Raw genomic sequence first — 18,234 nt, 5'->3', positions numbered from 1 at the left:
GTTGAATCTAAATACCAAAATATACAGATTTAAATTTAAGTCTTAAGTTAACGAAGAAAAAGACTACATTAAGTTTGAAGTCAGCTCAGCACATGTGAGGTTTTCAAACAAGGGAAACTTGACAAGATTTTCAGGAAAACCATGTGCATTTGAATATGAGAAAAATAGATCCGGCATTAATGGGTCTGACCATTGCTATAATTAACTTAGTAATGTTAACTTGAAATCAAAATGATGAAAGAACCAAACCTAAAGCTCTTCCAATGGGTTTGAAGTACAACCATTATTCCACCAAATCCATTGCTTCTAATAAGTTTCTTTCTTTAAGAACTTCAACTATTCTCACAACAACTCTCTTCATTGCTTCTCTTGTCTACTTATTTTCCCCTTCAAGAAATTCACAAGAGCCACACTTGTTGGACCATCAGGGAGGTCTATTTCGTGGCGATTTACGTGACGCAAAATTTCCATGGAATAAGCTTTCATTTGGACCAAATTCTGAGAAACTAAAATTAGCAGTTTTTTCAAAAACATGGCCAATTGGAGCAGATCCTGGAGGCATGGAACGACACGCGTTTACGTTATACACTGCCCTTGCTGCTAGAGGACATGATATTCATATTTTCACTGTGCCATCTGATAGGAAATTTCATAAAGATATTCATGTTGGTAACCTTCATGTCTATTTTGCAGCTAATAATCATGGCTCACTCAATTGTTCTTTAGCTTTTGATATATTTGATCAAGAAAATAGGGCTAGACCTTTTGATTATGTGCACACTGAGAGTGTGACATTGCCTCATTGGCGCGCGAGATTTGTGCCTAATGTGGCAGTGACATGGCATGGAATTTGGTACGAGATTATGCACTCAAAGCTATATCAAGAACTGTTTGAAAACCACAATGGGCAATTATCATCAGGGCCTATGACTGAACTTCAAGAAGCAATGCCAAAACTTGTCGATGAAATTAAGTTCTTTTCGAGCTATACTCATCATATATGCATAAGCAATAGTGCAGGGGAAGTTCTAGTAAACATTTATCAACTCCCTCAAAGATATGTACATGTTATACTCAATGGAATTGATGAGACTAAGTTTGTACATGACCCTATATCCGGATCAGATTTTCGCCAAAAAATTGGGATCCCATCAAATATTAGCTTGGTTTTAGGAGTTGCTGGAAGATTGGTAAGGGACAAGGGACACCCACTTCTCCATGAGGCGTTTTCGTTCATAGCCAAGCGCCATCCGGGAGTTTTTCTGATAGTGGCAGGGTCAGGTCCGTGGGGAAAAAGGTACGCGGAATTAGGTCAAAATGTGAAGGTTTTAGGTGCATTAGAGCCCTCCGAACTATCAAAATTTTACAATTCACTTGATGTGTTTGTGAACCCAACTTTGAGGCCTCAGGGACTAGATCTTACATTAATAGAAGCTATGCATTGTGGAAAACCAGTTTTGACACCAAACTACCCAAGTATAACAAGAACTGTGGTGTTAAATGAAGATTTTGGTTACACATTTTCACCAAATGTAGGCTCATTTATAGAAGCATTGGAGTCTGCAATTAAAGATGGTACAGCAGTTTTGCAAAAGAAAGGAATGCTTTGCAAGTCATATGCACTTTCAATGTTCACAGCTAGCAAAATGGCATTGGCTTATGAGAGGTTCTTTCTTTGTATGAAAAACACTAGATATTGTCAATACCCTCTTCCCACAGATTTCTAAAGATTTTTTGATTAATGTTATATTGATATCTTATTACACTCATATTGGAGAGTCTGGACTGGCGTTTGACCAATTTATTGGAATGCTACATTTTTCTCGTGTACGAGGTAAATTAAGAAACTAAACTTTATTGGAAGTTACATTTTTCTTGTGTACGAGGTAAATTAAGAAACTAACTCCTCGCTATTGAATTTCAAAACTGGTAATCTATACATCATAGAGAACCATTATTGCTTGTGACATGAGCTTTTCAAATCTTTAAGAGTTAAAGTCACTATAATTATAAGGACAACAACATGTTAAGTTTTAACTAATTAATTAGTGAAATCCAGTAATCATTTAATTGGCCAAATGGTTTTTATCCACTGAACTAATACTCCACAATTAGAAAAGAAATACATTTTAAGATAGGAAAAGCTAGGTGTAAGTTGCACTTGATACCCTTTAGGGGCCTAGCTACCAATCCAATTCTAAAGAAAGTTTGCTTTTTGACAAATACTTTCAATAGAATTATGCTGGAAATTTGGTCGTTAGCTGAATCTTTTGTGTTTTTTTTTAAATCCTTTTCTGATAAAGAAACTTATTAAAGTTTGAGAGTAGGCTGGGGCCGTTATTCTTCTAATCATTTGCTTTATCTGAAAATTGGCAACAAGTTCCAACTATCTTGAGGGAACCACAAGAGGAAGTCAACAACTAGACAATTCGACTTTAAAGGGAATCTACTACTAGACGATCGACTTTAGAGGGAATGTGTTACTAGACGGTTCGATTAGTTTTTCGTTTTTGCATCCATGTTAGACGAATGATTTGCACGTCAGTATGGTTGTAGGCCTCCACCAGAGTTTCTCTCTGGTTCATCATCTTTTGTGTTCCCACATGTATGTTCACACTGGAACCCTTAACAAAAGATCAAGATCGGTGGTCGCAGTGCACCCCTTAGGGGATCCCACCATTCAGCTCCCTTGCGCCTTATATGCATGTCATTTACTCACTCGTTGACTTGCAAACATGTCAGATTCCTTGATCCTTATTTCAAGAAGGATCGAATGGAGAGTCCACAGACATCACAAATATCTTTTTATATTTTTGGATAAGAAAATAAGATTTAGATGGAGAAACCACATGGATGCATGTAAACTCCACAAATTCTTATACAACCTCAAGAAACCTTCCCGAGTGTGGTTTAGTAGTCACTTCGATTTTTTGTTCTTAGCTTTGATCTTGTAAGGACTCGATTAGATCATTCAGTGTTCTCAGACATTGTTATGAAAAACATGTACTCCTAGTCATGCATGTAGATGATATCAACATGATAGAAATTAGGAGTCCAACAAATAGTATATGGAACTAGGTTCTCTATCTGTTCCCACAATAAATAAGCGAAAAGTAAAAGACACACGATATTTATATAGAAACTCCTTGCTCAAGGGATTAAAAACCATGACCTACCCTAATAGGAATTTAACTCCACTAAACCGAGAAAACATCAGATTACAACCTATTGTAATGTAGGAATTAAACTCTTAATCCTTCACCCCTTACAATAATTATATTGTAAACCCTTTGCAATAACTCTATTATAAAGCAACAAACATTGACTAAATCTAGTCAAGAAACCAAACCAACAATTGTTGAAATCTATCCTACAAAGACACTTCTTGAAAGTAGCGTAGGATTACAAGTGAAGAACAAAATAACAAAGACTCAACAAACATAAGAATTTAAGATATCTTCAATCTCTGGATCTGGTCCTTGAGGTTGTATCAGCTTTGTTCTTGAGAGAGCCTTGAAGGCAGTAGTGGCTAGCACTTAAGAGAATATGATTTTTAGATTTGCAAATGTTAGGTCAAAACCTTGTATCATATTGTTTATATATGAGTGAACATGTGAGAAAAGATAAGGTCTTTTAGTTTGGCCTTAGCTAACTATAGTTGTGTTGCTGTACTGCTGCCAGTTTGTCAAGACCCGAAATTCAACCTGTCGTGATGGCGCCTATCATGATACTAGGCAAGCCGACGACTCATACATACCAACACTTTCAAATTTAAAATATACTAAAACATGTTTAAATAAGTGACAATTTCATAAAAACTAGATAAAACTGTCACAACTCGATACAAAAGTTTTCCAAACCAGGGTGTCACTGAGTACATGAGCATCTATACAAAAACAAAACAAAGTCTGATACGCTGTCTAAGAAAGCCTAAACTGAATAAGTAAAACTGAGGGATAGGGGAAGAGGGTCTAGGTCTACGGACGCCATGGCATCTACCTCGAAAATCTCCGAATGACTGAGAACACTGAGAATCAGCAACCACTGTGTCTGGAAATACCTGGATCTATACACGAAGTGCAGGGTGTAGCATGAGTACCACCAACTCAATAAGTAACAAATCTAACCTTTGGACTGAAAGTAGTGACGAGCTTGAATATTACAGCCCACATACAGAATTAACAGTACGGAAATTTATGGAAAATATGATAGTAATATCTCAGAAATTCATAATCTGTAGGTAACGATACAAGAATTTAGACATGCTTCGAGGTTTATCATTTAAACTCAGAACAAATAAAATATGTCAAGTCTGAATGATATGAGGAATATGACATATCTATATCTACATGCCAATATGCATATCGTATGTGATGCAACACAATGAAAGCCTCGCGTACTCGCACTCTCGAAGTACTCAATCTGACTGTCTCAATTTTCACTCATCACACTCAATCACTCAGCACTGGACATGGCAGATCCAACCCTAATACTAATAAATCAAGGGCAGATCCAGCCCAATACAAATAAATCCAGGGCAGATCCAACCCATGCAAGTGAATCAATAGCAACTGCGCACACTGTGGGTGTGTAGACTCCGGAGGGGAAGATCCAGCCCAAGCACTATATTAAGCCAAATCCTGGCATGAATCAATAAAGTCTGTTGCGGCGTGCAACCCGATACCATAAATGTCACTCACAAATAGGCCATCGGCCTCACTCAATCATCAATCTCTCTAGTCTCTCAGGCTCACAGCACTAATGCTAAGCAGCCCAAATCAATGATACAAGATGTTATAATATACGGTAACAGAGACTGAGATATGATATGCAATGATGAATGCGACTGAGTACATAACAACAATTAAGAAAATAACTCAACAACAAAGATCGACCACCGTGTGTCCTAATAGTACCAACACATAGCCAAAACATGATTTCTAGAATAAATCATAGCTTAAGTGCCCTACACATAGAGCACAATAATAATATTCAGATGATATAGCCACACAATTTTATGGAATCGACTAAATCATAATTTCTACGGTGCACGACCACACTCCCGTCACCTAGCATATGCGTCACCTCAACACCAATCACATAACACTTAACTCGACATTTCATACCCTCAGAACTAAGTTTAGAAGTGTTACTTACCTCAAGACGTGCAAAACTATACTCCAACAAGCCCTTGCCTCGCGAATCAGCCTCTGAATGCCTCAAATCTAACCACAAACAATTCGATACGATCAACTCAAGCAATAGGAATTAATTCCATATGATAATACTAAGTTCTTAATCAAAATTCAAAAGTCAAATCAAAAGTCGACCCCCGGGCCCACGTTTCGGAATCCAATAAAAGTTACAAAATTCGAAAGCCCATTCGACCATGAGTCTAACCATACCAAATTTACCAAATTTCGTCACTAAAGTTTCACTCAAATTCTCTAATTAAACTCTCCAAATCCCTAGACTCAAACTCCCAAAATTCCACCTCAAAAACATAGAAACTAGGTGGGAAATTCAATAGGGAAACAAAATTATTGAATAAAAATGATCACAAGTGACTTACCCCAAGAAACCCTTCGAAATCCATCTAAAAAAACTCCTTAGTTCGAGTTTGCAAAGTCCAAAATGAGAAAAATCACGAAACCCTCGAATTAAATATTCTGCCTAGAGGTTCCGCTTCGGCGACACCGCTTTTGTGGTCAACAATCCTCTTCTGCAGAAAAACACTCAACTCCCGACCTGCCACTTCTGTGGCCAAAGGCTCGCACTTGCGGCCCCGCATCCGCATCTGTGCGACCAGAGCCAATTTCAAAATTCCGCACCTATCACCACCATTCTGCTTCTGCGAACTCGCAGATGCGCTCCTCCCTCCGCACCTGCGATACTCCCTTAGCAAAACCAACCTCGCTTCTGGGCCACTACAGCCGCACCTGTGATCAATCCCCTCGCAGGTGCGATCACACGAGAAGGTCCACAACTTCTACAACGTTTCAAATTCCATTTTTTATTCGTTAACCATACCAAACCAACCCGAGGCCTCCGGGACCTCAACCAAACATACCAACAAGTACTAAAACACGATACAAACTATGTCGAGGCCTCAAATCACATCAAATAACATCAAAAATACGAATCGCACCCCAATTCAAGCTTAATAAAAATTAAGAAATTCCAACTTCTACAATTGATGCCGAAACCTATCAAATTAAGTCCGATTGACCTCAAATTTTGCACAGAAGTCATAAATGACATAACGGACCTACTCCAACTCCCGGAACCAAAATCCAAGTTCGGTAACCACAAAGTCAACTTTTGGTCAAACTTCTCAATTTTCAAACTTCTAAGTTTCCAAATTTTGCCATTTCAATCCTAAATCAAGTACGGACATCACTATCCGGACACACTCCTAAGTCTAAAATCACCCAACGGAGCTATCAGAACCATCAAAACTCTATTCCAGATCCATTTACACATAAGTTAACATCCGGTCAACCTTTTCAACTTAAGCTTTCAAACCTTGAGACTAAGTGTGTCAGCTCATTCCGAAATATCCCCGAAACCGAACCAACTACCCCAGCAAGACACATAGTAACAATTAAGCATAAAATAAGCAGTAAATGGGGGAGCGGGGCTACAACACTCAAAACGACCAGCCGAGTCATTACATCCTCCCCCTCTTAAACAAACGTTTGTTATCGATCGAGTTTGGAAACATACCTGGAATCTTAAATAGGTATGGATATCTGCTCCGCATCTCCTGCTCGGTCTCTGAAGTAGCCTCCGCAACTGGATGACCTCTCCACTGCACCTTCACTGAAGCTATGCTCTTTGACCTCAACTTTCAAACCTGTCGATCCGAAATGGCCACCGGCTCCCCATCATAAGACAAATCACTATCCAACTTAATCGTGCTGAAGTCTAAAATATGAGACGGATCGTTGACATATTTCTGGAGTATAGAAACATGAAACACTGGATGAACACTTGCTAAACTATGTGGCAAGGCAAGCTTGTAAGCCACCTCTCCAATCCTTAGAAGCACCTCAAACGGCCCAATATACCAAGGGCTCAACTTGCCCTTCTTCCCGAACCTCATAACACCCTTCATGGGTGAAACCTTGAGAATTGCCTTCTCCCCAACCATGTAAGCAACATCACGGACCTTCCGATCAGCGTAGCTCTTCTATGTAGACTGCACCGTGCGAAGTCAATCCTGAATCAATTTAACCTTGTCCAAAGCATCCTGAACTAAGTCAGTACCCAATAGCCTAGCCTCACCCGGTTCAAACCATCCCACCGAAGACCGACACAGTCTCCCATACAAAGCCTTATACGGAGCCATCTGAATGCTCTATTGGTAGCTGTTATTGTAGGCAAACTCTGCAAGCGGCAGAAACCGATCCCATGAACCCCCGAAATCTATGACACAAGCGCATAACATATCGTCTAATATCTGAATAGTGCGCTCGGGCTATCCGTATATCTGAGGGTGAAATGTTGTACTCAACTCAACATGTGTGCCCAACTCTCGCTGCACTGCTCTCCAAAACTGCGATGTAAACTGCGTGCCCCGATCTGAAATGATGGACACCGGCACACCGTGAAGGCGAACAATCTCGCGGATGTAGATCGCAGCCAACTGTTCCGAAGAATAAGTAGTCCCGACTGGAATGAAATGCGCGGACTTGGTCAACTGATCCACAATCACCCAAATAGCATCAAATTTCCTTGAATTCCATGGGAGCCCAACTACAAAATCTATGGTGATACGCTCCCATTTCCACTCCGAAATCTCAAGCCACTAAAGCAATCTGCATGGTTTCTGATGCTCATACTTCACCTGCTGACAATTTAGGCACCGAGCTACAAACCCTACTATATCCTTCTTCATCCTCCTCCACCAATAATGTTGCCTCAAGTCCTGGTATATCTTCGCGGCACCCTGATGAATGGAATACCGCGAACTGTGGGTCTCCTTAAGAATCAACTCACGTAGTCGATCTACAATAGGCATACAAATCCGACCCTGCATCCTCAACATCCCATCATCCCCAATAGTAGTGCTGAACTGTGTCCTTAAGGACAAGCAAATAGGGATCATCATACTGGCGCTCTCTGATACGATCATATAAAGAAGATCGACTGTGCTCCGAAACATCTAATCTCACGGACTGGTTGGCCAAGGCCTGAACATGAACTGCAAGTGTTCTCTCACCAACAAGAATAAATGCAAGGCTACACATATTCACCGTCTTTCTACTTAAGGCATCAACCACCATATTTGCCTTCCCGGGGTGATACAGAATAATAATATCATAGTTCTTTAGCAGCTCCAACCATCTCCGCTGCCTCAAATTTAGATCCTTTTGTTTGAAAAAGTGCTAGAGACTCCGATGATCCGTAAACACCTCACAAGATACACCATAGAGATACTGCCTCTAAATCTTCAATGCATGAATGATGGCTGCCAACTCCAAATCATGAACAAGGTAGTTCTTCTCATGGGGCTTCAACTGGTGGGAAGCATAATCAATCACTCTACCCTCCTGCATCAAGACACACCCAATACCAATCAGAGAACCATCACAATACACTGTATAAGAGCCAAAAGTTGAAGGCAGAACTAGAACTGGAACTGTAGTCAAGGCAGTTTTGAGCTTCTGAAACCTCTCCTCACAATCATCCGACCACCTGAATGGAGCACCCTTATGGGTCAATTTGGTCAAAGGCACTGCAATAGGCGAGAAACCCTCCACGAAGCGACGATAATAATCGGCCAAGGCGAGAAAACTCTAAATCTCAGTAGCTGAGGATGATCTGGGCCAACTCTGAACTGCCTCTATCTTCTTTGGATCCACCTTAATCTCCTCACTAGACACCACGTGCCCCAAGAACGCCACCAAACTAAGACAAAACTCACACTTGGAGAACATGGCATAAAGCTTCTCCTCCCTCAGCAACTTCAATACAATCCTTAAATACAGGGCATGCTCCTCCTGGCTATGTGAGTACACCAGGATATCATCAATGAATACTATGACAAACAAGTCACGATAAGGCTGAAATACACTGTTCATCAGATGCATGAATGCTGCTGGGTCGTTGGTCATCCCAAAAGACATCACAAGGAACTCATAGTGGCCATAACGGGCCCTCAATGCCGTCTTTAGAATATTCGAGTCCCGAATCTTCAACTGGTGATACCTAGACCTCAAATCAATCTTACAGAACACTTTCACTCCCTGAAGCTTGTCAAATAGATCATCAGTGCGCGGTAAAGGATACTTGTTCTTGATTGTAACTTTGTTCAACTGCCTATAGTTGATGCATATCCGCATAGTACCATCCTTCTTCTTCACAAACAGAACCGGTGCACCCCAAGGCAACACACTAGGCCTAATAAACCCCTTATCAAAAAGTTCCTAAAGTTGCTCTTTCAATTCCTTCAACTTAGTTGGTGCCATACGATACAGAGGAATTGAAATGGGCTAAGTGCCCTGCACCAAGTCAATACCAAAATCAATATCCCTGCCGGGTAGCATGCCTGACAGGTTTGCAGGAAAAACATCCGTAACGTCTCACACTATTGGAACAGAATCAATAGTAGGGGTATCGGCACCAACATCCCTCACAGAGGCAAAATATGATAGACACCCCTTCCCAACCATCCGTTAGGAATTTAAATATGAAATCACCCTGCCGAGAACATAATTAAGAGAACCACTCCACTCGATCCTTGGCAACCCTAACATCGCCAACGTCATGGTCTTAGCATGACAATCTAGAATAACATGGAGACAACCAATCCATACCCACAATCACATCGAAGTCGACCATACTGAGCAATAAGAGATCAACTCTAGTCTCTAATCCCCCAATAATCACTACACATGACTGATATACGCGGTGCACAATAATAGTATCGCCCACTGGCGTAGATACATGAACAGATGAATCAAAGGACTCAAGGGGCATATCAAAATAACGAGAAAAATATGATGATACATACTAATAAGTGGAACCATGATCAAATAATATAGAAGCATCCTTATGGCATACTGAGATAATATTTGTGATCACCGTGTCTGAAGCAACGACATCTGTCCTGGCAGGAATAGCATAGAATCGAGCCTGACCGCCACCTAATTGGCCTCTCCCTCTAGGGCGACCCCTAGCTACCTGAGCCCCACCCCAAGATCGCTAGGCGGATGGTGAAGTAACTGGTGCTGAAGTCGTGGCCTGATTCCTCTGCTAAATAGGACCTCACGTACGGAGGGACAATACTTCTTCACATGACCCAACTTCCCACACTCAAAACAACCCCTCTTGGAAAATGGTGGCAAGTACTGAGGTAGACCCCGAGAACCGAAATAACTACTAGAAGAACCTGGTGCATATGAGCCCTGAACTGAAGGTGCACGAGATGAACTATGAGGTAGGAGTACAGTAATAGATGACTGACCCGGTCGAGCACTGTATGATCCATGTCTATATGATGCATCACGATGAACTAGATGAGCCATCTGAGCAGGCCTATAAGGACGACCCCTGTTGTGGCAAAACTGCCCCCAGAAGGAACACCGCTGAACCTACCTGAACTATGAGGCCTCTTGGACTCCCTCTCCTCATGCTCCTGACTATGGACCATCTCTAACAACCAAGCAATATAAACCACCTAGTCGAATCTAACACGAGATATACTCTCCCGAGTCATAAAAAAATGCAACTGATATGTGAGGCCATCAATGAACCTCCTAATCCTCTCCCTCTCCGTGGGAACCAACCAAAATGAGTGACGAGCCAACTCTGAATATCTCATCTCATAGTGGGTCCTAGACATGCCCTCCTGATGTAGCTGCTGGAACTACCTGCGCAGCTCCTCCCTGTGGCTCTGTGGCACACACTTCTCCTAGAAGAGAACGGAGAACTCATGCCATGAAAGTGATGAAACACCGACTGGCATTCTCTTCTCGTAGGCCTCCCACCATCTGAAGGCAGCCCCTGATAGCTGAAAAGTAGTAAAGGGGACTCCACTAGACTCCAGAATACCCGTCGTGCGAAGAATCACTGGCACCTATCCAAGAAGTCCTGATCATCCTCTGACTCAACCCCAATGAATGATGTAGGCTGGAGCCTGCCAAACCTCTCTAGTCTGTTATGCTCCTCATCACTCATAACGGGACCCACCTGGGCCTGAGCAGCTGCAACCAGCTGTCTTGGCAGAACCCTCGGTGTCTGAAGTCCCTACACCACCTGCTCATGAGTGTAGGAAGTGGGAGTCTGAGTACCTCCATCGGCCTAAGAAATGGCTGGCACGGTCTGAACAGAAACCGCCTGAGCAAGGCTGGTGCAAACAGTCAATATCTGAGCCAGAGCCTCCTGAAGGCCTGGAATCACAATGGGCACAACTAGTGCCTGAGCTGTCCCCACTGGCTCAACCACATCCGGATCCTGCTTCTGAGCGGTGAGCCATTGGTGGATCTGCAGGTGTTGCTCTAGCTGCTGTACGAGCTGCACCCCGGTCCCTACCTTGACCCCTACCACAACCCCGACCTCTCGTTGCCCTAACCGGTGGTACAGGTGGATGTCCGTCCAGTCCGGTAGCACATGTCCTCACCATCTATGAGAGAATAGAATAACAGAAGTTTAGTTCACGGAATCAACAAATTCGCACGACAAGAATACAAGAATGTGAAGTTTTCCTAAGGGTTCGGCATTCTCCGTACCGATCCGCAAGACTCTACTAAATCTGATCATGAATCGTGAGACCTATGGCTCTAATACCAACTTGTCACGACACGAAACTCAACCTGTCATGACGGCGCCTATCATGATACTAGGCAAGCCGACAACTCATACATACCAACACTTTCAAATTTAAAATATACTAAAACAAGTTTAAATAAGTGAAAATCTCATAAAAACTAGATAAACCCGTCACAACTCGATACAAAGGTTTCCCAAACCATGGTGTCACTGAGTACATTAGCATTATATAAAATATACAAGGTCTGATACATTGTCTAAGAAAGCAAAACTGAATAATTAAACTAAGGGATAGGGGTAGAGAGTCAAGGTCTACAAACACAAGGGCAGCTACCTCGAAAATCTCTGAATGACTGAAAACTCTAAGAATCAACAGCCACTGTGTCCGGTAACACCTGGATCTGTACACGAAGTGCAGGATGTAGCGTGAGTACAACCAACTCAATAAGTAGCAAATCTAACCTTTGGACTGAAAGTAGTGACGAGCTTGAACATTACAACACACATATAGAATTAAAAGTACGGAAGTTTACGGAAAATATGACAGTAATATCTCAGAAATTCATAATCTGCAGGTAACGATACAAGAATTTAGACATGCTTTGAGGTTTAGCATTTCAACTCATAACAGATAAAATATGTCAAGTCTGAATGATATGAGGAATATGCTATCTCTATATCTACAAGCCAATATGCATATCGTATGTGATGCAACACAATGAAAGCCTCGCGTACTCGCACTCTCGGAGTACTCAACCTGACTGTCTCAATTCTCACTCAACCACTCAATACTGTACAGGGCTGATGCAACCCTAATGCTAATAAATCCAGGGCAGAACCAGCCCAATGCAAATAAATCCAGGGTAGATCCAACCCATGCAAGTGAATCAATAGCCACTGCGTACACTGTGGGTGTGTAGACTCCGAAGGGGCAGATCCAGCCCAAACGCTATAATAAGCCAAATCCTGGCATGAATCAATAAAGTCTGCTGCGGTGTGCAACCCGATACCATAAATGTCACTCATAAACAGGCCATCGGCCTCACTCAGTCATCAATCTCTCCAGTCTCTCGGGCTCACAACACTCATGCTAAGAAGCCTAAATCAATGATACAAGATGTTACAATATACGGTAACATAGACTAAGATATGATATGCAATGATGAATGCGACTAAGTACATAACAGCAATTGAGCAAATAACTCAATAATAAAGATCGACCACTGTGGGGCCCAATAGTACCAGTACATATCCTAAACATGATTTCTAGCATAAAGCATAGCACAAGTGCCCTAACACGTAGAGCACAATAATAATATTCTGATAAGATAGCTACACAGTTCCATGGAATCGACTAAATCACAATTTCTATGGTGCACTCCCACACGCCCGTCACCTAACATGTGCGTTACCTCAACACCAATCACATAACACGTAACTCGGGGTTTCATACCCTCATAACCAAGTTTAGAAGTGTTACTTACCTCAAGTCGTGAAAAACTCTACTCTAACAAGCCCTTGCCTCCCGAATCGGCCTCCGAATGCCTCGAATCTAACCACATACGATCAACTCATGCTAGGGGAATCAATTCCATATGAAAATACTAAGTTCTAAATCAAAAGTCAAAATGTCAACTCAAAAGTCGACCCCCGGACCCACGTTCAACCACGAGTCCAACCATACTAAATTTACCAAATTCTGATACCAAATCGTCACTCAAATCCTCAAATTAAACTCTCCAAATCCCTAGACTCAAACTCCCAAAATTCCACCTAAAAAACACATAACTAGGTGGGAAATTCCATGGGGAAATAAAATTATTGAATAAAAATGATCACAAGTGACTTACCTCAAGAAACCATTCGAAACCCCTCTCAAAAATCGCCTTAGTCCGTCCAAAATGAGAAAAATCACGAGGTTCCGCTTTTGCTATCCATTTATCCGCCTTTGCGGTCAACAATCCGCTTCTGCAGAAAACACTCAACTCCTGACCTGTCGCTTCTGCGACCAAAGGCTCGCACCTGTGAGACCGCACCTGCAGCCTCGCATCCGCATATGCGCGCCCAAAGTCAATTTCAAAATTCCGCACATGCGACCACCATTCCGCTTCTGCGGACTCACAGATGCGCTCCTCCCTCTGCACCTGCAATACTCCTTTACCCAGACCAACCTCTCTTCTGCGCCACTCTGGCCGCAGTTGTGGCATCGCACTTACGAACAATCCCCTCGCATGTCCGATTGCAGCAGAAGGTCCACAGCTTCATCAAAGCTTCAAGTCCCATTTTTGACCTGTTAACCATCGAAACCAACCTGCGGCCCCTGGGATCTTAACCAAACATACCATCAAGTCCTAAAACACGATACGAACTTAGTTGAGGCCTAAAATCACATAAAACAACGTCAAAACCATAAATCACACCTCAATTCAAGCCTAATGAAAACTAAGAAATTCCAACTTCTACAATGGATGCCGAAACCTATCAAATCATGTCCGATTGACCTCAAATTTTGAACACAAGTCATAATTGACACAACGGACCTACTCCAACTCCCGAAACCAAAATACATGCTTGGTAACCACAAAGTCAACTCTCGGTCAAACTTCTCAATTTTCAAAACTTCTAAGTTTCCAACTTTCACTATTTCAAGCCTAAATCAACTACGGACTTCCAAATCACTATCCGGACATACTCTTAAGACCAAAATCACCCAAAGGAGCTATCGGAACCGTCAAAACTCCATTCTGGATCCATTTATACATAAGTCAATATTCGGTCAACCTTTTCAACTTAAGCTTTTAAACTTTGAGACTAAGTGTCTCAACTCATTCCGAAACATCCCCGGAACCGAACCAACTACCTCGGCAAGTCACATAGTAACAATCAAGCATAAAATAAGCAGTAAATAGGGGAATGGAGATACAACACTCAAAATGACCGGTCGGGTCGTTACACAGTTAGTACAGTGTCGCAACTTTTACAACTGTAAAGTTGACTTTACGACGATCAAGGGAATTGATCACATCTAGTCCCTGTCTAGTTCCTCGAGAATGTTTGACCAGCATCAAAATATGAAGTAACATATCATATCTAGGACAAAGGAACTGATCATGACTATTTCCTATCTGGTTCCTCGAGACAGTTTGGCAAATTATCAAAACACAAAATATCATAACTTATCAATTTTCCTCTTGTTGATGATGAAAAATCCAGAATTGATATTCCCCTTGAGAACCAAACAAAAGGAACTGATCACAACTGGTTTCTATCTGGTTCCTCGAGACTATTTGGCAAATTATCAAAACACAAAATAACCTAACTTATCAATCTCTCCATTTTTGATAATGAAAAACCCATAATTCATATTCTCCCTGTGAACTAGATTCTCGCATGTTCCCCCTACGGATCAGACCTATAATCAACATGTTAACAACAATGCTTCCCCTGCAAAGCAAACCTATCTTTCATGCACAACACATACAACATATCATTCAATTTTTCAATTCTGTTTCTCTTCCCTGTTGACTCCCATGTAACTTCCTCCTTTTGGCTTCATTGAAAATAATAACAGAAGAAGTACAAGCAAAAATAAGTTCAGCAACATTAATTCATGCCACTTGGGCAACACATCATAAACAATAACAAGAACAACAAGTAAATATCATTGCAAAAAATAGAGTGATTGCCCATAATAGATTAATTATAACAAAAGCACAACAGTTTTAATCAATACATAATATGACAATTTAAAAAACTAAAGTACTAATGTCATCAAACACAGGGATCAAAAGAAGATAGGAATTCGAGGGAAGTTAGAAGGGGTGAAAGGCATGGATCACTGGGCAGGAAGAGAATTAAGGGGATAAGGCCTTGATGAGCTTGTCCATTCGTGCATTCACAATCCTCTGATCAAGGATGATCTTCTCTCTCAGGTTCTCCACATGTTTCCTCAACCTATTATTCTCAGCCTTCAACTAAGCATTTTCTTTTGCCACGGGACCATAGGGACCTGGTTCTCTACCTCTCTAAGCAAGATAAACCATCATTCAGAACACCATGAATCTCCCTAACTGCTCATCAAGAACAAAACCAGTCCCATCCATATACAACATTAGAGTATCATTATCAGTAACACACAAATTTTCATAGAAGTATTTTTTTACTTCTTTTTCATAAAGTTTGGGACTTAGAGGAATAAAGAGGTAATTCTATTTTTGAGACTCAATATTGTCAAGAAGTTCCACCATTTTTCAGTAATATAGAGTCAAACACTCTGCCCAACAACACTTTTTTGAGACTTCAGAGTCTCCTTCCTCTCCAACTCAAATAGCTCAACCTATTGCTTCTTTAAAGAACCGGGCTCCCACACTACCCTTTCTTTTCCTGAGCGGTCGGGTCTCCCTCTTCTCTTTCTCAATCTGTTCACCCTTATCATCTGTTATAAATTTTTCAACCGACTTTCTTTTCTCCATATTGCTCTTCTTTGAATTCTTTCTCCTAATCCTCCACATTCACCACATCAGCAGGTGACGTCACTTCATCATCAATCAACCTATTTTTTACCAATCTTTTTTACTAGATTGGAGTTTCGTTTAAACATAGAACTAAAATAAAGTCATTATCTAAATCAACATCCTGAGAGGACTTGAGAGACCAGGTCCCTCATTCAGTTCCTCTTTTTCCAGCACATTCACCAATTCTCCCACTTTCTCCATCCTTCAAGACTTTTACCAACCCAACAACAATTTCAGCCTCACTTTCTAGAATATTAGATCAACCCCGATCCTTTTCCATTAAAATCTCATCAAAATCTATTGAAGACTTCTTGGGGCTTTGATTCAGATGGAGTTGAGATTTATGAAGGTGATAGAGTTGGGTTCACTTCTGGCATTTTTGGAGAGGATGATTCAGGTGAGACATGGTTGATTTTGGTTTAGAAGAAAATAATCAATTTTGATTGGGTGTGAGAGAAGGAAATGATTTTTGGGGCAACGGGTCAATTCCGATGAGGTGTAACGTTTGGACTTCAAAATTAGGAGAGAGATGGGAATAAATTAATGACATGACACTCCGACAGTTTAAAAAGTATATAAGCATTAAAGAGACTACTAACCCGAGTCACAAGAACCAGGTTCCTTGACGATTTTCAAAAATATGAGCAAAAACTTCTAGATGTGCAATATCACTCTTACTTATTTTGTCCTGAAACTGCCATGTGTGTATACTTGCAACAATCTAGATTTAAGTTAGATTCCGCCAAAATATACTTTTTAGCATTGTACCATTCCTTTTTAACATAACCAATCATCGAGGGACCAGGTCCTTAGTTGAGCCCCAACTCCAGACGATTTCTTTCAAAGTGTCCCCTACTCAGCACCCTGGTAAAGATGTTTGCTACCTAGTCCTCCGTCTTGCAAAACTTCATAGAAATCAAACTCTTTTCAACATTGTCCCTCAGGAAATGGTGCCTCACATCAATGTACTTTGTCCATTTTTATTGCATTGGATTCTTTTCCATGTTAAGAGCACTCGTATCACACACAATAATGGCACACAATCAATAAATACAACAAAATCCTCAAGTTGTTGCTTGATCCATAGCAGTTGAGCACAACAAGAAGCAACAATCACATACTCAGCTTTAACAGTAGAAAGAGCCGCAGAGTTTTTTTTCCCTGTATCCCATGAGATCAATCATGACCCCAAAAATGTGCCATTCCATATGTATTCATCCTATCTACCAAATATCCACCAGAATATGTGTCAGTATTTCCAATCAAGTCAAAATTATATCCTGAGGGATAGAAGAGGACCAAGTCCTGCATTCCTTTGAGATACCTCAGAATTCTTTTGGCGGCTTTCAAATGGGTATTCCTTTGGGCATGATTGGAACCTAGCACATAACTAAATACTAAATACAATATCAAGTCTTCTAACAGTATAAGAGAACTAATGATACCCCTATACATAGTTTCATTGAAAGGATAACCAGATTCGTCTGTGTCTAATATAGTACAAGTGGCAATAGGTGTATCAATGGTCTTAGCATTCTCCATCTCAAATCTTTTCAACAGCTCCTTGATGTAGTTCTGTTGAAAGCCTAGGACTAGGTGCCACACTTTATTTCTCTCGAACTGATTGCATAGCAGCTATCCAATCAGCATCTTTTAAAGTTTCCTTGATGTTCTTAGGCTCAATTTGAGACACGAATGCTGAGAAGACAAACATGTTTCTTGCCTTAGATCTAGTTTGAATACCAGAATCTAAGGGTGTGATAACATTTTGAAGGGGATGTGAACTCATGTGCTTCTAATTAGATACTTGAACTATAGACTGCGAGGGACCAGGTTCCTCCACATTTGAACCATCATTAACATTAATAAAAGTATGACTTCCACTCTTTTGTCATGCATCAGGAGTACCTGATACAACATTAACAACCTTGTGTTAAGCTTCAGT

General features: G+C 41.1%; 1 protein-coding gene across 1 annotated transcript; it reads left to right on the top strand.

The window, feature by feature from the left end:
• The first annotated feature begins 231 nt into the window (after positions 1-231).
• Positions 232-1,769, top strand: LOC104104733 (uncharacterized). The gene has a single exon (XM_009612884.1). The coding sequence runs from the start codon at positions 264-266 to the stop codon at positions 1,725-1,727; it is 1,464 nt and encodes a 487-aa protein (XP_009611179.1). The 5' UTR covers positions 232-263; the 3' UTR covers positions 1,728-1,769.
• Positions 1,770-18,234: the final 16,465 nt, after the last annotated feature.

Source organism: Nicotiana tomentosiformis, chromosome 6, assembly GCF_000390325.3.
Source record: "Nicotiana tomentosiformis chromosome 6, ASM39032v3, whole genome shotgun sequence".
Classification (NCBI taxonomy): Eukaryota; Viridiplantae; Streptophyta; class Magnoliopsida; order Solanales; family Solanaceae; genus Nicotiana; species Nicotiana tomentosiformis.
Note: the sequence above shows the minus strand (reverse complement) of the source record. Positions and strands in the feature narration are given on the sequence as shown.

What these genes read in the sequence shown, in the direction of transcription:
- LOC104104733 (XM_009612884.1), top strand. Translation starts at nt 264, where the DNA reads ATGGGTTTGAAGTACAACCATTATTCCACCAAATCCATTGCTTCTAAT.